At 36.0% G+C, this 22,379-nt stretch overlaps 1 protein-coding gene and 1 pseudogene across 3 annotated transcripts; one reads left to right on the top strand and one right to left on the bottom strand.

Moving 5' to 3' along the window:
* The first annotated feature begins 1,087 nt into the window (after window positions 1-1,087).
* Window positions 1,088-4,214, top strand: LOC105420113 (pentatricopeptide repeat-containing protein At5g66520 pseudogene; annotated as a pseudogene). The gene has a single exon (XR_016048824.1). The product of XR_016048824.1 is annotated as a pentatricopeptide repeat-containing protein At5g66520 pseudogene (transcript).
* Window positions 4,215-12,556: 8,342 nt separating this feature from the next.
* FUG1 (Translation initiation factor 2, small GTP-binding protein) lies at window positions 12,557-21,903 on the bottom strand. 2 transcript variants are annotated; one of them, XR_016048823.1, is made up of 12 exons: window positions 19,587-21,903; window positions 19,243-19,275; window positions 18,946-19,059; window positions 18,355-18,504; window positions 18,166-18,264; window positions 17,169-17,231; window positions 16,812-16,967; window positions 15,664-16,687; window positions 15,107-15,343; window positions 13,925-14,200; window positions 13,357-13,545; window positions 12,557-13,139 (listed from the first exon to the last, which is right to left on the bottom strand). XR_016048823.1 is itself a non-coding variant. In XM_006836282.4 (12 exons), the coding sequence occupies exons 1-12, from the start codon at window positions 21,252-21,254 to the stop codon at window positions 12,978-12,980; spliced, it is 3,213 nt and encodes a 1,070-aa protein (XP_006836345.1). In that variant the 5' UTR covers window positions 21,255-21,903; the 3' UTR covers window positions 12,557-12,977. The 2 variants fall into 2 exon arrangements, 1 of the variants encoding a protein (XP_006836345.1); XM_006836282.4 differs by having other exon boundaries at window positions 16,622-16,687.
* Window positions 21,904-22,379: the final 476 nt, after the last annotated feature.

Here is a 22,379-nt window from a genome sequence, read left to right as displayed (position 1 = left end):
CTAATAAAAAAATATCAAAAACATATTCCCAATAAAATAAAATAACCAAAATTCCCCTGAAAGTTTCAAAGGTATTTTGGTTATTATATTTTATGAAAAATATTTTTTTAATATTTTTTTTAGGTGCGCCCCAATGAGATGATGACACATACTAAATCTTATATTCATATAAATTTTCATTTAAAAAACTTAAAAATAAAATACTTTGAAGCTTTAGATCACTTGATCTAAAATTGCAGGGTTGGATGGGGAAGACGGCATAGCCAATTCCACCATACTATTGGGTTTGTATCAAATGGTCAGGGATTTGAGCCCTATGGTTTCCATCCTCCAACATCTGAAACACAACCAAGCACTTTTAATTCTCCGGATTAGGATCCGTGGACAGGATGATCGGTATTTTAAGTTTTTCGAAAAAAGAAAAAGTTTATGTAAACTTGCAACTATACACCAAGGAAGTAAGGCACATCTCAAAAATCCTTTAGAAGGGAGTGTTATGAAATTGGAGAATCTTCAAATTGATCATCATGACATGGAGATGTGTGGATTTAAAGGAAAAAAATATAATTTCAAGTCCTAAAAAAATAGTACATCATGTAGTAAATTCTCTGAATGGTCTATTTTCAAGATTATTATGTGTTTATAAAATTGTTCAATCTGTACTATTTTTTAAAAATTAAATTTTATAACTAAAGATAAAAATAGATTTCCAAGCTAATACAAAGTATATGACACTGAAACTACATTTTCAAGTAAATTTTAGAGGTGCATCTTGCTTCTACAAGAGTGCGCCTTATACAAACGGGAAAGCTTATAAATCAGCCACTGCCTTTTTCATAGCCAGTGGCTGATTTGTGCGCCTTACACAAATCAGCCACTAGCTGTTTCATCTAGATCTGTTGTCTTGGCATATTTTATTTTTAATATTTTTCTACAAATCATATGAATATGAAATTTGGTATGTGTCATCATCTCAATGGGAGGCATCTAAAAACATATTGGAAAATATTTTCAAAAATAAAATAACCAAAATGCCCTTGAAAGTTTTAGAGGTATTTTGGTATGTTATTTTATCAGGACAATTTTTTTATATATTTTGCAACTACGAGTTCAAGAGAGGCATGGATGCCCAAAATTTGGCATCAAAATATTATGTAAATAAAACATAAAGAATAAAGCAGTGTACAATCGTGACATTATGATTGGGGCTACCTCAGTTGTCCATCCAGATCAGACGGCTAGATAGGGAGAATTATATAACACTATATTACTTACTTAAAAGAGTATTATTACTAAATGGACATAGTTTTTACAAGTCCATGTAGAAATGAATCACCTCTTAAAAATCAATTTTTGAGATCGATTTTTGCACCTAATTTTTAAGGACATGTGTCTCTAACATGGAGATCATAAATATGAAAAGATAAATAAAATTTAAAAATTAAAATTAATAATTCTATTAAGAAAAGGAAATTGTTTCATGAGGGCTAGACAACATATGCGGTTCAAAAAGTGTAAAGCATCCATCTTAAAGATAGATGCAAATAGGTATTTTATCTAAAAACAATCGAAACTAACAGTCCAAATGTTCTTTTACGAGAATTATTATTTTTAGGTCTTAAAATCTATTTATTTTTTCATATTCATGATCTCCATGTTAGAGATTACTTGTCCTAAAAAATTAAGTCAGTAAAATCTATGTCAAAACTAGGTTTATTAAGAGACCCGCATTTCTACATACACGGGCTTGGCTGCCACGGGCTTGGCTGCATAGAAACCAGGTCCTTAAGAAAATATTTGGACAGTTAATTTCAATCGTTTTAGATGGACCACCTATTTTAAGATGGATGGTTTATATCTTGGGGACCACAAATGTAGAAATTCGGTCCCCGTCGCATGATACAATTGTCCAGTAATACTAACCAGGCTAGGTTCAATGTCTTTTGCTCCATGGCCAGAGTCGCGCGTAAACGAATTTGAAAGTTTGAAAGTTGAAACCATGGCTCCCCACTTATCAAAATCAAAATCCGCTTTCTCGCAAGTCACGGTTATCTCTCATCTCTGCTCGCCTCGCCCTTCCTTTAATGGCCAGACGCCTCACCTCCTCCAAACTCTCTCTCTCTCTCCAAATCCGCACCCCTCTCTCTCTCTAAACCCACATTGCTCTACCCAGACTGGGCTCAAAAGTTCCTACTCCCTACCAGAGAGTTGGACCTCAGGAAGCTCTCTTTCACTCTACCACCCCTTCATCTCTCTCCTCAACACTCCTCTATCTGCCCACCAATTCAAATCCATCCATGCCCACTTCATCCGAACCCACCTCTTCTTCGACACCTTCGCCTCGAGCCGTCTCCTCAAAGCCTCTTTCTATCACTACCCATCTCTCGTTTACGCTCTCCGCATTCTCTCTCTTACCCCATCTCCTGATACTTTCACCTGCAACACCCTCATGAAGGCCTTCTCTCTGTCTCCAACTCCTCAAAAAGCCATTCAATTCTATTTCAGGGCTCTTGGTTCTGGCATCACTCCTAATGCCTACACTTTTCCTCTCCTGGCCAAAGCCTGTGCACATTCTCGCTCTACAACAGACGCCCAAAAAAGCCATGGCCAAATTCTTAAACATGGTTTCAATTCAAACCTATATGTGAACAATTCTGTTATATATATGTATGCTTGTTGCCATGAAATTGAAGTTGCTCGCGGATTGTTCGATGAGAGTTCTAAACCGGAATTTTGCAGAGATTCAGTCACTTGGGGTGTTATGATAACTGGGTATGTTCAAAATAGCCATTTTTCAGAGGGTTTAAACTTGTTTAGAGAGATGATGGGTGCTAAAATGGAACCCAATGATGCTACATTGGTTAGTGCTCTCTCTGCATGTGCTTACCTTTGTGCATTGGACCATGGGCAATGGATTCATGCTTTTTTAGAGAGAGAAAGAAGAGAAAGAGAGGGAATAGATGTAATCTTAGGCACAGCTTTGGTTGATATGTATGCTAAGTGCGGATGCATAGATGCAGCTAGAAAGGTTTTTGATAAAATGCCTGATAGAAACTTGGTTTCTTGGACTGCTATGATCAATGGGTTATCGAACAATGGGCGTTCTCATGAAGCCATAGACGCGTTTCTAGAGATGGAAAGAGAAAGCATTGAGCCAAACGACATTACGTTTGTCGGGGTCCTCTCCGCTTGTGCAAACGCAGGTTTGAAGGAGGCCGGATTTGAATATTTTGAGAAAATGTACAGGGTTTATGGGATCAAGCCAAAGAACGAGCACTACAGCTGCATGGTAGGGCTGTTAGGGAGGTTGGGCCTACTGAGAGAAGCAGAGGAGTTCATCAAAACCATGCCTTTTGATCCTGAGGCTTCGACTTGGGGTGCCCTGCTTGGTGCTTGTAGGCTCGCTAACGATGTAGAGCGAGCCAAATTTGTGGGTTCAAAGCTTTTAGAGCTTGACCCCAGAGATGGGAGCCGATATGTCATGTTGTCGAACATTTATGCAGCTTCCGGGCAATGGGAAGACATGGCCGAATTACGAAAGACAATGAGAGAGAAGCAAGTGAAAAAGGTGGCTGGCTGTGCTTCCCTCTCCATCAATGGCATAATTCATGAGTTTGTGGCCGGTGATCGGTCGCACCCGAAAACTGATGAGATTTACTCGATGTTAGGAGAGTTAGAGGAGAGATTGAAAAGAGAGGGCTATGTTCCTGATACTAAAAATGTTTTGCATTACATGGGAGAAGAGGAGAGAGAAGGGGAACTGGGACTTCACTGTGAGAGGCTAGCAATTGCTTATGGTTTCATAAGCACTGAGAATGGGGTGCCTCTTAGGATTGTAAAGAATTTGAGAGTTTGTGGGGACTGCCATTTAGTAACAAAAATGATATCAAAAATCTATGACAGGGAAATTGTTGTTAGGGATAAGAATCGTTTTCACCATTTCAGGGATGGATCTTGTTCTTGTTCAGATTACTGGTGAAATTAGGTTTAAGGGTTTAAGTGTCACAAAAATTAGAACAAAATAGACGTAACCAAAAATTGAGATAGAAAACAAATTGGTTGAATGTTTGGAAGTTCTATATGGACACACTAAGGATTGTATATTAGGAGACCATTCACTTTTGATACAAGTAGGTTACAATCACTTTTAGCTATTAGATGTAAAATCCGACCGATTGATGTGTGTTACGATGTTTAAAAAATTTTATTTTGAACTTTGTGTCCAGTCAAGTCAATGGTGCAACCCCTACTACCCGATTTCACATCTGACAGTCAATAATAATGGTAACCTCCTTATACCAAAAATATATGGTCTTATTGTATACATTTCCTAACAATAGAACTATTTATGTTTAGTACAAAATCATCACCATTACTTCGGCTTTTGGATGTGAAATCGAGATAGCTTGTCATGTCACCAAGTGCACTCAAAGTAAGAGAAACTTATTTCGAACTCAGGAAAAAATGAGAGCCATCCAATTTCTCATTTGAGTGCTAATGGTGACCCTGCGACTTTTTCGTATCAAAGATAAATAGTCTTATATTCTAGAATCCCTAATGTGAATGGGTGGAGTCCTGAAGTGATGAAAATAGCTAATGAGGGCTCTTCTTTGGATGAGTCATCCCCGAAGTCTCATAGTTGGAAGACTGATAAAGGGAGCATCTGACTGAGAGTGGGCTGAAGATCCAACCTGTGAATGTCAGTTTCGATGGCTCGTTTGAACTGATTGTAAAGGCCTTGACTGATGATGGTGACCAAAATGACTATCAGAAGAAAGGGCAAGAAGAAATTGTCCCATGGAATGGAAAATCTAGTGAACTGGGCTGATTTTGACCCCTTATTGCTGACCCATTATGTGTCTTGGAGGGGGGAAGGGTTCAAGTCTGAATGAAGATATTTTGTTGGAACAACAGAATGCCGAGGAACATAAAAAGGAGGAGAGTTTTGAGGTTACTAATTATAAAATACAAAAAAAGAAGAAGAAAAAGAAAAAATACCATGAATTGTTATCCTCCGATAACCCAATATCCAAGTCCCTGGTGTTAGTTTTATAACATCCTTTTGGGGTTCATGCCCATTGTCATTCTTTGCAGTTGGTTGTTCAATTTCGAAATCATGGAAAGAATGGTCTTGGCAGTTTTTGATGGCCCTGTGCCAAGCTTTAGATGGCGTTTATTGTGTGCAGCGCAAAGCCAAGATACTCGGGCCCTAGCCAAGCCCGAGTTGTCCTGAGTTGGGTGTCCAACTCGGGGATATTAAATTCAAAAAAAATTATAAAAGTTTTTAAAACTAAGGAATTTTTTTGGGAATTGTTTCTTTATGATTCCTATCATTTTGGTAAATATTAGAGTTTTTTTTGGTCCATAAATACTTATTTTACTTTTTGTCATCTTTTTTAGATTGTTTCAAAAATATCCCTACCTACAAGTTGATTTTTTTAAATCCTTTTTTGTACTACTTTTGTTAATCTCATTTTGATGTGTTTTGCTTAATCTTACTTTAAACATATATTTCTTGTTTTTTTAGATTTTTTGTATTTATTATACTTTTTTTTAATCATTTTTTTGTTGCTACAATACTCATCACTACTCAAGCCAAGTTACTTGGAGTCAGTCCAAGTACTCGAATCAGGCATGAGCCAAGTACTCAAATCGAGCATAGACTGAGTACTCGGCCCGAGTAGCGATTTCCAACACTGATTGTGTGTATGGTCCAAATTCTGGTTGTTTCTTTTTCTGCCGAATCGTTGCGACACAAGGCTAAAATTTATCGTAGTTTCTTGGAGATCCAACTGCCTTTGTGTGGGCCTGTGATTTTAATAGAATAAGATGGCTCAGTGAATCAAATTCCCAATCTAGACTAAACCCTTACCAAGGAAATTGATCTACTTCATTCAGAAGCATGATTTTACCTTTTCATTGTTGGCACTACATATAGGTTGAACAATTCTGCTCAAACCTTGAACATGTCAAAATTTGATCGATTTCTTGTTTCACTAGTTTAAGAAGCTGCTTTTCCAAAAGCAGTGGTGAAAGCCTTACCGTACTTAGCCGCTAACAATGTGCTTCTTTTACTACCATCCGCTTTTCGCTGAATGGAGTGGGAATAATTTCGGAAATCTCTCACAGCAAATCAACTTCAATCACAAATAAAATATAGGAGATTAATCATAAATAGCAATTACAAATGAATCTTTCTGTCGAGGATGGGCTATTGTGAAGAAAATACAAATTTTAGAAGATATACTGAGAATATATGATAAATGAATCTTTCTATGGAGGAGGGGCTATTGCGAAGAAAATACAAATCTCATAGATATACTGAGAATGCATGATATATTTTGTTTTCAAAGATCTAGATCAAATGGTGTTGAAGAGGGATATAAATGACACCAAATATTTTATGCCATTGTTTAGTGTTTTTAAAATTGACTCAGCCAAAGTACTCCGTCCTTGGCCGAGGCGACTCTCAGCTCACTTTTTCTTTTTTTTTAAAGAAAATAAACATAAAGGTTACATTATATATATATATATATATGTATATGTATATATATATATATATATATGTATATATATATATATATATGGTCAGCAGCCTCACGTAGATAAGCTAAATGCGCCAACGGTTCAGATTGAATTTGGGCTGATCTGACGATCACGGATGTCCGGTAGTGTTTGAATTTTAATATTTTTTTTACAAATCCAAATCACTTAAAATTTTTAGTGTGTGTTCTTCAAAAATAGGCGAATTTATGAAAAATATTAAAAAATATTTTTAATGAAAAAGATGATCAAAATACCCCTGAAATTTTGTGGGGGTATTTTGATCAAATTTTTTATGTAAAATATTTTTTTTAATATTTTTCGTAGATTCACCTATTTTTTAATAACACGCACCTAAAATTTCAAGTGATTTAGATTTGTAAAAAAAAAATTAAAATACTACTGGACACTACACGACATCTGTGATCGTCAGGTCGGCCCAGATTCAATATGGGTCGTTAGCGTATATATATATATATATATATATATATATATATATATATATAGAGAGAGAGTAATGATCTTATGAGACCCTCCCACACCCATGTGTATAGGACCCCAAAAGATCACCATTAAATTTGACACAGATCTCTAGAAAAATTATCACATGGGTGTAGGACTTAACTTTTCTAGAGATATGTATCAAATTTAATGGTAATCATTTGGAGTCCTACACACATGGGTGTGAAAGGGTCTCATAAGATCATTACTTATATATATATATATATATGGGAAAAGATGAGATTAGCCCACTAGCTCATATGAACATATGAGCCCAACATCCCAGATTGATTTTGGACCGATCTAATGATCATAGATATTCGGTAGTGTTTGAATTTTAGTTTTTTTTTTTACAAATCCAAATCACTTACAATTTTAGGTGTGAGTTCATAAAAAGTAATTGAATCTTTGAATATATATATATATATATATATATATATATATATATATATATATATATATATATATATATATATATATATAGGGTGTATTCTATACTAGCACCAATATTAAGCTGAATGGGCAGTTATTTTATTTTATTAATATCGTTATTTCTTATAATTTACATAGTCCTGATGTGGCCATCATTCTATCTATTACAAGAATGTGCATTTGAAGTAGATAAAGTAGATATTGTGGAGCCCTAATGCCACCATCATTCACTCTATAACAAGAATGTGCAGAATGCAGACTGTAAATTTTATCAGCATTTCAAGTAGATATTGTGTAGAATGACAGTTTTTACATGAAGACCAGAACTTTCATATGCTTATATTTTTCAAAGTGAATGTAGGTTTGGACTGAAGAAAAGAATAGGCTCTTGAGAGATATTTTTAAAGCGGATGTATGATTGGATTGAAGAAACATAAAGAAATAGGATTAAAATGTCAAACACTGAACTCTTAACTCTAAATTATTAGATCCGAAAAAAAAGCTCTTAAAATTATAGATCAAAGAACAAAGAAAAATAAACAAGCACTTACATTATTGGATCCTATGAAAAAAAAAAAAAAAATTTAAGAGGATAGATTAATCCTAAGAACAAAGAGAGATATTGAATGATAAAAACAAACCTGATAAAAAAGATATATAGAGTAGAGACAACATGGGTGATGTTGAAAAGAAAAATCAGGATTTGTGAACAAATCAGACGTTCCACCAAATTCAAATGGGATCTAAAATGTGTTCATAAAATGGAACAAACCATGAGATATAAATAAAGACGCGGTTACTGTATGGTCATGCCCGCATGAGCTATCCCACCGCATGGTGATTGAAGGATAGTCTTTCAATTACCACCATCCAATTAAGTTGGACGGGGGTAACTCAAGTTTATATGTCGGCATTACCCGAACATAAACTATTTTTTATGAAAAAAAAAAAAAAAAAAAAGACTGAACATGATATAAGCCAACCTAGACTGAACTAAAACTAGACTTTGAAATGAACAATGGAATCTAAAACTTAAATTCTCAACCTCAAAAACAACCATTTGTAATTGATCGAGAAACTCAGATGTAACGCATTGAGATAGACTCAAAAGTCAAAACAAAGGAAAATAATGCTAGGAGCAATAAAAACGATGCAATGAAAGGAAAAAATTTCTCTTTCGAAGAATCCGCAGAACCCAAAGCTGGAAAACCTCACTTTCTTTAGAAGAAAATAAGGAATTCATAGAGAAAACAAACCCTGTACGAATTTGGTACACCTTTTTGCGTATCTAGAATTGAGCTTCGGATCACCTGCCTACTGCATGATCCAGGTCGGAGATCTGAATTGACCAAATCCTTATGAAAATAATAAAAGTTTAATCAAACCGCCCATGAAAAATCAGATCCAAATAGAAGCAAAGAACTCACTCTTGATAGGAACTGCGAGATTATACGAAAATTTGAAAGAAATTATTGGATATTAAACAAGTATCATGACATTATTCAAAAAATTGGAATAAACTATTGGATATTTGATAAGAATTGAAAAATTGGAAAAAATTATTGGATCAAGGGAATAAATCCACCTTTGAAGGGCGCCACGGTCTAAATATCCAAATAGAAAATAAAAAAAGAATAAATGCAAGTGAAAACTAAAAGGAAAAAGTTTATAAAAGTATGAGGCTCTAAACAATCTAATTAGGGCGCACCTCAAAAATTTCAATAGAGGTTGTTTTGATGCTCAAAAAACCTCAAATTGATCATCTCGACCTCAAGATGCATGGACATGACAAAAAAATAGATTTCAAGTTTTTGAAATAGTGCATCTTGTAATGCATTTTTAGATCATCAATTTTCAAGATTTTCATAAATATGTTCAATTTTTACTATTTTTTGAAGCTTTAAATTTTACAATTAGATATGAAAATATATTTTAAGGCTATTACAAAGATTTCCAAAATGAAAACCACATTTTTAGGCACTATTTGAAGGTGCGCATTACTTTGATTGCTTAAGGCCTCAGCCTTAAACAAACCGTAACGTTTACAATTTCTTGTAGTTTAGAAGTTTAAATAACATGTCACCTCAATCATCCATCCTTGAAGATTGATTGTCGGTGTCAGTCATTCCTCTGCTTAATGCCTGCTTCGCATCCTCCACTACGAGTATTTCAAAATCCCGCAATCCAAATAAAGAATCACAATTCGGATATTTTATATATATATTATGTGTCCAATAAGAGAAAGATTTTACACATAAATAATGAAAATTTTGTAATTATTATAATTAATATATTAATTAAGACGGTACCAAAATTGAGAAGCCCTAATTTCATAAACCCCGTAAAAAATGAGTTTTATAAATTAAAGACATATGGTAACTTCAAAACACATATAATCTACTTCAAGACACAACCTAAGTCATCACATTGTGGTTTTCATTCACCTAGATATTACCCCACTAACACTTTCAAAAGGCCACCTCGTAAACTTTTTGAAAAAACAGGTAGAAGCATACACAAAAGACACAATCCAAAGTGAACCGGAATCTTCCAAACACCAATTTTATTGATTTTATTTTAGGAAAGAAAAGAAAAAAGACATTAAAATTGATTGAAAGTATTATTGTTTTTAGGTTATTTATGAAATTAGAGCTTCAGAGTTTTAATTGATGATAAATTCAACCAAATTGTTCCTGAGCTCATTTTTGCGCGTCTATGTTTTTCTAATATCTATAATCTATTCCTAAACCCTAATTTCACCAGTGACTTGAACAAGAGCTGGACCCATCCTTGAAATGGAGGAAAAGATTCCTATCCCCAACAACTACGGTAGACTTTTATATCACCTTTCTTTCTTAACTGAATCAATAAATGCAAATGGCAAATAAAAAACAAAGATATTCGCTATATGAATAAACTTGACATCCATGCAGTCCAAAATACTACAATCTTATGAATGATTGATGGCCTGAGTAATTAGGAACTTAGAAACATTGTGAGTTCTGGTGAGAATAGAGAAATCACAGCAAACCGACTGAAGTAAGGACCTTTGAGAAAATTTATTTTATATTTTTCATAAATGCGAGTTTAAGAGATTAGTGGACGGGTGTCAGAATATTTAAAAAAATTTAAAAATAAAATAGTGTAGAGACATGAGATTGTAATTGAAGTCATCTCAACCGACCATTCAGATTGAACGGTTGGATAGAAGAAATATTTAATTTTTATGCAGCAGGGGAAGCACACAAAGAAACTCATTACACAACTCCTCAAAGAAACTCTCCTCCATCTCTTCTTGGGTCATATTTTCATACATTTTAGTATTTTTTCTTTCATGTCTATCTTTTTTTTTTTTTGTTTTTTTGGGTGAATGGGTGGGAAAGGGCCCGTACCCCTAGTAGGAATTGAGCCTTAGACATAGTATTACAAATCTCAAGTGCTGACCAATTAAGCTCAGGTTCCTTTTCAAATTAACAAAATGTAGGACTTCCTGGATGCATAGGAATCCATGTAGACCTCCTTTCCTTCTCTTCTTGAGCCATACATGACTATATTTAAACTATTTTCATCTCCTTTAAGTCTATCTTCCAAATTAGACAATATTGGCCCTAAACTTTGTGCACGCATAGGAATACATGTTGACCTCCTACATTTTGTGTTTTCTCTCTCTCTCCCTCATAGGAGGTGCGTGCTCTCTCTCTCTCCTTGAAATGGAAAAATTGAGAATTTTATTGAGTTTAAGGAAATGCATAGAAATAGATTATTTATTTTTATTACAAGGATGTTGCAATTATTCTCGTCAAATTTTAAATCAGGTGGTAGTGAATGGGTTATTGACTAGAAGATCAAAAATACAAATCTCGAATTTTGCGACACATCCTAAACCATCCAGTTTGATATGCTAGTACAATGCACGTGCTTTTGAACGTGTGCTTTAAGTATCCTTTGAAAAATACAAAGTCTTTATTTAATTCAAAGGGACAAAATTTAAATATGAAATATTTATTCAATTAAATTATTTGCAAAATTATATTTCAAATCAATTACTTCAAAAAAAAATCCTAAAAACAATCATCGACCAAAATTGATATAAAGAGGCGTTTATGACAGTCAAATACAATAACTCGTACCTTATCAAATGCATGCTTACTTGGTCTTTCAAGTTGAAGATTGAAAATCTTTGATTATGCTGCACACATATTGATGTCGAGAAATTTGAGTAAATAGTAAAATAAGCAAGAAACAAGGAATTTAAGGTTTCTTCTCCACACCCAAGCTAGGGTTACAAGCCTTAAACTTTTATTTCTATTTCAATTTTTAAAAAGCACATGGAATGAGCAACCAAAAAACAAAAGCACATTTTATATATGCATGAGAAATAGAGACTTACCAATTTTTAGACGGCCAGATCCAAGTGTTATCTCAAAATATTTTTTACTTTTTTGAAAGATACTTTTATTCTAAAGTGGATTTTAGATCTAAAAGATAATTCTGACTTTTTACCCGAAGGAGCAAATATACAAAGTGCGCTCCTACAAGAACAAGATATATGATCAAGCTATTTTACTACCCCTAGTCTCATTTAGAGGTGGCAACGGGTCGGGTCCAGCGGAACCCAAACCTGAATATTATTAAGGTCCAAAATTTTGACCCATAGCCAGACCCGAATTCAGGTCTACCCATCGTGTCCCAGGCCTGGTCGGGTCTGTTGCCACCCCTACTCTCATCTACATGAGGGTTGTCTAGATAGACAACTTTCTATTTATCTGCTTCTCAGGTTAAATGAAGTTCAACCCCTCTCTCTGTCTCTCTCATGCCAAGAAAATTATGTTACAAATAGTGACAAGTCCTTTAAGATCATTCACATCTTCAACATTTCAAAAAATATGTACATTCCCCAAAAAACTACTCGCTTTGGCTCCCCCAAGTGTCTCAGGTATTCCAATTTTCTGTATCATTGTTTATGACCAGGTGCGCGCACACGCAACAAAAAAAAAAAAAAAAAACAAGCAACAAGAGTATCTTTACCTTGTTGATGGTTGACAATGAAACAAAGGCAAAAAAAAGTAAAAGAAGCTGATTTGAACAAGGAAAATGGAATATATCAGCCACCTCTTGACTCTCACAAGTTACCATGATCTTCTCAAGCCAAGAAAATATTCCTTCTTTACAACAGCTGAACAGCTTCAAATTATATACATTCAGCAAAAATACATTTATAGTTATCAGCAACGCGCAAAATAAGACAGATTCAAGAAGATCACAGAACAAGATGGCGTCGCCTAAATCTCAACAATAATTTCGACAGTTCCCATCCGATGAGGCTTGTATGTGTCGAAGAGGCCATATAAATTTTGGCTGATGAATGAGAAACACTATCACGAAGAGAGAATTGGATACAAATTATAGCCGATGGGTGAGAAAGGCTGACAAGGAAGACAGAAGTTGATGGCCACCATAAAAAGTACACCCAACAATTTGTTTGATGGAGTTTTTGTTGCTTACAGCTCAACACCGGCTCCTGCTAAGGCGGCAGCCACCGAAGCTGATGCTTCTTCAAGAGTCCTTTGTTTCTGCACTGAGTTGAACGCTTCAATGACATCACCAACCTCCCAATTCGTGAAGTCCTCGACTCCAACACCACACTCTAAACCACCACCAACCTACAAATTGGAAGGAAAGTGAGATCGCCCCGAGAGAGAGGGAGAGAGAGAGAGGAACCAGAAATAGAACATACCATAAATTGAGATAGAGAGAGAGAGGAGCCAGAACACAGAACATATAATAAATTATCTTTTCTGCATGAGAGAGAATGGCAGGACAAGAAGTATAAGAAGAAAACAGCTAAAACATGGAACATATGAATATATCATAAATTACCTCTTTCACAACTTCTTTCACTCGCCTGAGAGACTCAAGAGTACCAGTATGAACAGTTTTACCCTTTCGAACTACCCGAACCCCACAGCCACTGACAAGCTTCCCTTCTCTCACCATACAACCCGCAACATGCCCACTGCCACTACTGAAGACTGCCCTCACATCGGCAGCTCCTATTGGTATTTGTTCCTGTGAAAGAGAGGGCCAAATTAGTGGCTAGGCCCAATATATAATATGATCAGATAAGTTAAAGCTAAGGATAATTTACATAGTAATTCGAAACTCAGTCCCTTCTTAATTTTCATCTTCTTCCCGCAAAAGTTTTCAATTCAATTCTAATCCTTTTTTCAATTCAATCCTATTCCTTCGGAAAAGGAAATACCAAGATAAGGCACTGAATGACATTTAAGAAAAATAAAAATTGCAACATGGGTGAAACTTTTACACCACCTTTAGGGGACTCTCTCTCTCTCTCTCTGGGGCATGGGCACACACATAAAGAAGAAGAAAACAAAAAAATCTTCATTAGAGCAAACAAGTAAGAAAGAGAATCATGATTTTGGTTTACCTCGACCAGCTCTAGTAGTCCTTCCATTGCCACTCTCATGTCATCAATAAGCTCATATATGACCTTATATAGCCTGATTTCTATACCCTTGTTTTCAGCTTGGCTCTTAACAGATCCTGCCACCCTAACATTGAAACCCAATATGATAGCTTTACTAGCAACAGCCAGATCAACATCACTCGCGCTCACATCTCCTACAGCTTGCAATAGGAATTTCAGAGTGACATTATCCTGAGGAAGAACTTGAAGAGCTTGCCTGATTGCTTCAATGGATCCCTATTGGTTTCACAATAAATTCCAACAAGAAAATGTCAGAGGACAATATAAGTTCTCATAGTTCCAAGTGAATGGTGAGAGAAGTTACGATAGCAACATAAATTCGAAATAACATACATGTGCGTGGGGGAGAAAAAAAAAGAGGTGGGGAGTTGTGTTAAAACTACTTCTTCCATGATTTGGATATGTGAAGCAATTTTAGCATATACGAATTCTGAAAAAAACTAAATAAATTTAATGACTTCAAAATATGAGTAATAAGAAACTAAAAACGAGAAACAAGTTATTAATGTTAATATGTGCAGATGGAAGTTATTTTGAAAAGATAGGGACCACGTCATGTGAATGTTTTTGGTGGTTGAAGCATTCTACAAACCCATGTAGAGGCAGGAAAATGACCAAAAATAAAATCTCAGTTAAGAGAAAATGCAGCAAAAGCTAAGAATGCGCAAAAAGGCCCCTCTCTCTCTTTCCATACACACACATACTATGAAATTCCCTGATATTTTGAGTCTTTGAATACGGGGAGAACTAAGAAATACAAAGAGCTCCACAGATGGCCTTACTCAAGAAAAATTTGCAAGCCGTTTTAGTCATATTTTAATAGGATGTGGTTTTTCAGGCCAATTGCAAAATTGGAAGGTCAGGGGCTCAAAAGGAATTCAGGTATCCAAGAAACTCTTAGACAGGCAGTCAAAGAAGGCCACAGGTTACATATAAGCATTTAAGAGTGTCGCACTTATCAAAAAAAAGAAAAGAATGGTGGTGCCTTGCTGAAATCTAAAGAAGACTAAATAACTTAAGAAAGTCTTAGACAACTTTGGCAAGTAACATTACCAGATATTCAAGAATAACAACTACAAAAGGATAATAAAAACAACCGGAAATTATACCATGGATTATTACCTGAACATCCACCTTCATAATTATATTTAGCTGGTGCATGTCGATTCCTGCCTGCTTGCCAGCTGAGACCGCAGAAGCAAGGGAAGAAAGTGTAACCCTTTCATCTCCAGCTTTTTCAGATATGCGTGCATTTCGTAATGATTCAGCACATGCCTCAGCCTTTTCACGAGCACTATCGAGGGAGTCTACAACCTCGAATTCATCACCAGCAATAGGAACATTGTTCAAGCCAATAACCTACTCAAAAGATACAGACTTGTCTCAATACTTGAACCCATCAAGCTCAAAATGAGGAGCAAGTGTTCTTTTTTTGTTAAGGTCACATTGAGTAATCTCGGTAATATGTAAAAAACTGTGGATGGCCAGTAGTAGTACTCATCACCATCCTCCTAGTATGCAGCCTAGGTTTAAATTTACGGTTTCTAGGTATGGAACTCTTTGTCTCAACCCAAGTTTCAGGTTCCTCAGATACAGTATGTAACAATATTCAATCTACAAGAGTTGTTGTTGGTGAAATTTTTATTTATTTTTTTTAAAAAAGAAATCAAGAGCCTTACCACATAACTATCGCGAGTTCATCAAATGCTAGCCATTTTCCAGAGTGTGCTACTCCATTAGAATCATGAATATAAGGAATCTGTCATGATTTAGAACATCTCCAGATGGATATTTAGGCAACATGGTTTCTTTGATTAATACACACTGCTTTATTTCCTTTCCGTATATTTTCTTCCGCTGATTGTCAAGCATCCAATTCCAGCAAACAACCTAGGCTGCAACAGTTCAAAGCTCCAAACCACTAGGGTAGAACACCTTCCCATACAACTTTTCATTAGGCAAAAATGCTATACTAGTTCCTTTATCTCCCAAGCTACAAGTACTATAGATTTCTCTTACAAGTTACAACTTAAAAATTTTCCTATAAATGCAAGAATAATCCATTACAGCATTTAAGCATCATTTAAGTGTTTGGTTCTAACCTTGCTAGTCAACTAATTTTAGTGGGCAATCGTAGTTCCCATGTCACTATCTAGGGCCTCCCTGAATTTGAACCTCAGCATGATGGATGGAAATAGGAGCCATACCAGTCAGCTGTAAAGGTGCTACTCAGCCAGCACCATGTTTAGAACTGTCAACCCTTTGACAACTGACATGACCAATATCACCAATAACCCTTACTTTATATATTCATTGTCTTTGGATTATTCTAGCAATTGCTACCCAACACTTATATTGCCCGGTGTGGATGGATAATTATGCTTTTTGGAGCAATTTACATTTTGCATTATTCATTTTAAAGAGAAAAAATCAGTTTGTTTACTACGCTGTACTTTTAATGCAACAGTTAGGCTACCTACCATAAACTGCCCCAGCTTACCAACCCAAGAAAAAGCTACACAACTATATGAACTTACACCCCTTGAGCTATGGCTAGTCCAAGACTTGTAAGAAGATGCTGATAAGACAAGAAAGGAACTTGTCCAAGAAAAAAAAGAGACAGAGGAAAACTTGGACCTGGACGGCCGTTGATGGCCCGGCTTCATCAACACGACCTTCAGTATCATCAAACAAAGCCCGCACCTATTCATCAAAAATGTAATTAAGCAATGTATTCCAGCCTTTGTACACTATCAAACCCTTGAACAAATATGAAATATTTATCCTTTCTTACTCATTTACACATGGAATAACAATTGCAACCAACCTTTCCAAAGGCATCTCCACATACGACTACATCTCCCCTTTTAAGAGTACCATTCTGTATAATAAATGTGGCAACCGGTCCTTTTGACTTATGAAGAGATGATTCAATGACAGTGCCCTTGGCATTTCTATGTGGGTTAGCCTTCAATTCTTGCATCTTCAACGTAGTAGGTAAGGATATCAGAATGAGGGTTAAAATAATAGAGTGAAACAAAAAGAAAAGTGTAATTCTGTTCTCAAAAAATTATTTAGAAAAGAAAGCCTCATACTATGAACTTTTCATGAAAGAGGCAGCCAAATCATCAATCAGTAAATTGCAAAGAACAAAACAACTGATCAGCACTTTGGGATAGAATACCTCAGAAATTAGCACGACGGTTTCCAACAACTCATCCACATTATCACCTTTGAGAGCACTGATCTGATCAGGAGAAACAACATATTTCAGTATTTCGAAAAATGTAAGCCTTACATAAAGGTTTAGTAGTTCATATAGTACCGTTCAGTAAAATTTTACAGATTTAATGTCAAATGAGGTTCATAGATCGGCTAGAAACATCTATTTAATCAGAAGCATTTGAACAGTTGAATGTTCAATTTTCCAAGTCCTTTTACCTACACTTGATCAGTTTCTCATCGGCAATATCGAGAGTCTAGACTAAGGCCTAAGGGAATCTACTTGTAATTATTCAAGTTGTCAAAACCAGGGAATAAAGTTTTGGTAAGTATCAGCCAAGTTTCAATACAATTCACTTAAGGCCTTGGAAAAAACTCAAATGGGTGAAAGGGATAACATATATCGCCTTCAATTATACCCTGAATATTGGCCATCATTGTTTGAGAGAAAGGTTAAACTCCGAATTTGGCCAATACAAAACTTTACATGTTCTACCAAAGAAACCAAAATTAGGATATGTATATTCTCTATCTTTATTATGTTTTCTCTTGTAAAATTTGTACCCACTATCAAATCCAAAATTTTAATTTGGGCCTCGACCCATAACATTTCCAAAAAATATTTAAAACTCAGTCCAGTCTTCTCAAAAAAGAAAAAATGACTCTAAGGCAGGAAAGAGTTATGTAGCAAAAAGAGAGACAATACATTGGCACGTGCCAGAATATAAGAATCAGAAAGGAACAATTTCGCAGAGTTCTAAAATTGGTGAAATATAAACACATGTTATCTTTCTGTATTTTCTCATCAAACATAAGAAACAGCTATTGGGTATTACTTTGCTCATAACATTCATGAAATGCAAGATTGGAAATTTTAAATCATCCTTATGTATTGCAAATATCATTGTAAATTTCTATGCCTAGATAAAGAGCACTTTCAAATAAAATCAGGTGCTGACCGGAAGCATAGGCACATCACCACCCCAGTCTTCAGGCATCAGGCCAATTGATGAAAGTTCTTGCATAACTTTTTCTGGGTTTGCTCCATCTTTGTCAGTCTGAAACAAAGATAAAGGGTGGTATGAGATATGACAAAGCTTTGAATTGCAATATGGAGGCTACTTAGAAGACTAGCATAAAATACATACCTTGTTTATTGCAACAACGATAGGCACCCCAGCTGCTTTGGCATGAGCTATGGCCTCGTTTGTTTGGGGGCGCACCCCATCATCAGCTGCCACAACAATAATAGCAATGTCGGTCACCCTTGCTCCACGTGCTCTCATTGCCCCAAATGCCTACAATATAAACAAAAACTTCAAAGATCACAGAAAGGAAGAAATGAATTATCAAATAAATATAAATATGTAATTCACCCATAAAAACATTCGACAAAAGGGGAAAAACAAAAACTAACTGTTTACTTTTGTAATAGTGTTTGAAACTACTCTTGAGAAGACTACAGAGGTTCAGAAGCCAAACATCAACCAAATTTAACGTCAGCAAGGGGACTAAAAATTGAAACATATATAACGAAAGACTGAATGACCCTCTTGAAGACCAATGGGAGATTAAAAAGCTGAACATTAACTATATATTAAAAGTTGGTAATCGGATTCTTTCCTTTTTTTCTGAAAACCAAAGTTAGCAACTGGATTAAAAAATGAATCGAGTATATGATCAAAGGAAATAGTGACATTGCATAGAAAAGGGAACTTAACAAGCAAAATGGAGGTTACCTCATGTCCAGGTGTATCAAGGAAAACACAAGGCTGAAGCTTTCCATCCATTGGCACAAGCACTTTATACGCTCCAATCCCTTGTGTGATACCACCTGCTTCAGATGCAGCCACCTACCAATTCTAGTAATCAGCCTTCCTCTCATGACATCATCATGGTTAACAAAAATAACATATAATTTAAGGACATCAAACTTATTATTCTTAGCAAAATAAAGAACGAATAGAAATGTCTTTTTCTGGTAAGTAATGAAAAGTAATGTCCATCTTATTGAACATCCAATTGTCATACATTACCTTGCTTTTCCGAATGTAGTCCAAGAGAGTCGTCTGTCAGAACAGAAGAACAATTTCAATTAATAAAACCAATGTAAATAAATACTTTTTTTTATCTAAAAACTAAAAGATCAAACTCTGGGTACCAACCAAAGGATGGCATTCAAAACATCAAGAAATGCATGTCTGTTTACATTTTCCTTTTGCGGCATTTGATAAAGAACATTGGACTGGTTCATCAAGTAGTATAGAAACCAGTTTCTTGTTTGAAACTATGAGCTTCTACCACCATGTCACATCTTAGATTAGTATAAAACAATATTAATACCAGATTTCATGCTCATTTTAGCAGTGCAAAATGTTACCTTTCCATGGTCGACGTGGCCCATTATAGTGATAACAGGAGGTCGAACTTCTAGATTATCCAAATCATCTTCATCAATAACTTCCTTCTTCTTAGCCATTTCTTCCACTTTCACAGGGTCAGCTTCTATCACTTCCACATCATACTCCTTGCATATCATCTTCACCATCTCCTTGTCTAGTTTATGTATTGCAGGGGTCTTAATTCCTTTCGAGAAAAGATATCCAAGAATTTCAGCTTCACTCACTGCTAAATTATAGGCCAAATCCTCAGTAAACATCCCATCTTCACCCACCTCTAGAATTTCCACTTTCACTGGGGCTGCTGCCTTTGCGGCTTCAAGCCTAGCAGCCTTCCGTCTAGCTTTGCTCCACTTCCTTCCCTTCCTTCCTGGTATATTGACATTTAGCTCAGTGTTCTCATCGTCTTGTGTTTCTTCATCATCTCCTTCTAAAGCCATCCGTCTCTTTGGGCCCAAAGAGGGCCCGGCTTTTTTCCGTCGCTCATCTTTGGCTTTTGATAATGCTCCCCCTTTGGCTGGTTTAGGGGGTGCTAAAATTGCTTGGGCTAGAAGTGGGTCAGTCATGGCTTTCTTAGAAGCAAACTTATCTATGAGAATCGGCTTTCTCTCTCTTGATGCATCTTCACTCTCTTCTGAGACAGTGGGTTTAGATGCAGCCCCTACATCCTTCAGAATTACTGGTTTTCTAGGCAGTGGGGCAACTGCTGGTTTCTCTTGTAATCTTGGCTGTGGTTTTGAAGGTGGCTCAGGCCTCAAAGGAGCACGAGGAGGAGATATTGTGCTCCCCAAACTTCCAGCTTGTGAAAAATTCTTTTGCTCGCTTCCCAAACTATCCATTTTTGGAAGAGATTTACCTTCTCTAACTAAAGTACTTTCACCTCTATTCTCAGTCCCTCCCTTCCTAGAAGACACATTTTCTGCCTTCTCCTTTGCCGGGTCGGTCACTAATTTTTGTACACTGGCAACTGGATTCCCTTTTCTCCAAACACTCTTTAGAGTTTTGGACTTTTGGGTTGTCACCGAATTAGCAGGCCGGGATACTTTATTATTGGCATTGTTCTCTGGTGTTGTCACCGAATTAGCAGGCCGGGCTACTTTATTATTAGCATTGTTCTCTGGTTTGTTAGAAGGTTTCCGATCTTTATCAACCAATTCAGGACCAGGCCTGCTCTTAGAATTTACTGAATCTAGCTTCTCTGCTTTCTCTAAAACCTCACCGAGTGATTCTATAACATCATTGGGATCCTCTAAACCATCTTTTCTCCCTCTAGAATTCACAGTTTTGGGATTAGTCCAAGCTACCCCCATTGAGTTTGTGGACTCAGAAATGGCAAGAGGTTCGACCTTTGGCCGAAGTTTCAAAACTGGTTTGGGAGCAGGCTGGAGAACAAGATCGGGATCCTCATCTTTGTTCCCTCTAAAAGTGGACTCAGGCAACGCAGAACTTTTCTGTTCAGTCATCAGATTGGTCATGGCTATGCATCGACAGACTGAGATTTGAGCCCATCTCCTAGAATTTGATAAAGTACAGAAAAATCTTGTTTTTACCAACGAACACCTCCGAACCCCATGTGGTGATTTCTCAAAACAGACGGTGGAATTCACTCTTGAGCTCCCCAAAGTGGTCATGGAACTAAGAGAAGCCATTGTTTCTCTCTGTCCCAAATATCAAATTCTCCCGCAATGACCCATTTCTAGATTCCTAAGCTCCAAACCAACAAAAATCCCCCAAATTGGACTCCACTACTCTCTGCAACTTATGAATAAGAACATTAGTTGTCCTGAGCCTTGTTTTTCTAAAGGAATCAAATCGAAGATGCCTGTATTGTTCTGATGGTTTATCTCACAGAAACTAAGGTTCAAATTAAGAGCTCCAATGGAGCAAAAAACAAAAAGCTTCAGAGTGGGGAATTTATTGGAGAAACCTCAACTTTCTTCCAATTCAAAACAACCCAAATGCCCAGTCAAAAAAAAATCCAATTTCGAAACAAACCCAACAAATTTAACAGCTAATTCTCCAAGTTATTCACATTCAAAAAAAATATCCTGCAAGTTCTTCAGGTAATCAAGCCCAAAATTCTCATAAAATAATGAACTCAAATGAATTACAACATTAAAGCATGTACCTAAAGGCTGGTACCGTTATTCAGCCCTGGTTTCAATACTTCACTCCCTTGAAATGCTATCGATAATGGGGCGCTCTCTCTCTCTCTCTCTCTCTCTCTCTCTCTCTCTCTCTCAAAGGTTTATGTGGGTTCAATCTGTGTACAACGTGGGCACATCTCCTTGCAGTCAGCATGTGTGGCTACTTCTTCTTTGCAAAATATACACGATAAGGTTGAGGCTTGCAATTTTTCTCTCCTCTCACTATAATACACGGAAGAAGCCTTTTCCAAAGAAAAAAAAACAAGAGCCCCAGTTTATTCCTCGGGTTTGTCTGTACATATTATATGGGAGATAACCTAGCTTTTCTTCCTTCTTTTTTTTCTTTTTTTTTCTTTTTTTTTTACAAAAAAAGGGCATTTCTCATGCTTTCTCTTTGAGAGAAAGATGGATGGTGAATTAAAACGGGTGCCACTTGTCTCACTTCTAAATTTTGTCTAAAGATGTAGTTCTTGTACCGAAAATTCTTACAATAACTTTAAAATTATATCATATTGACAGAATTTACTCAATTGTGGTTCTGTGATTTTTATTTTTATTTTTTTAATGTAGAGGCCTCTTTAGTGATTTTTATTCTATCAGACTAGTTTTTTATTTTCTTCTTATTTT

Source organism: Amborella trichopoda, chromosome 2 (genome assembly GCF_054954075.1).
Source record: "Amborella trichopoda isolate Santa Cruz 75 chromosome 2, AtrichopodaSantaCruz75HAP2 v2.0, whole genome shotgun sequence".
Taxonomy (NCBI): Eukaryota; Viridiplantae; Streptophyta; class Magnoliopsida; order Amborellales; family Amborellaceae; genus Amborella; species Amborella trichopoda.
The sequence above is the reverse complement of the archived record's forward strand: the minus strand, read 5'-3'. Positions and strand labels throughout refer to the sequence as shown.

Excerpts from the sequence above, each read along its gene's own strand:
- FUG1 (XM_006836282.4), bottom strand. The coding sequence starts at position 21,254 with ATGGCTTCTCTTAGTTCCATGACCACTTTGGGGAGCTCAAGAGTGAAT. Across the intron at positions 18,265-18,354 it reads TCGTTGTTGCAATAAACAAG|ACTGACAAAGATGGAGCAAA; the intron begins GTATGTATTTTA and ends TCTTTGTTTCAG. Across the intron at positions 14,201-15,106 it reads TTATGAAGGTGGATGTTCAG|GGATCCATTGAAGCAATCAG; the intron begins GTAATAATCCAT and ends TGAAACCAATAG.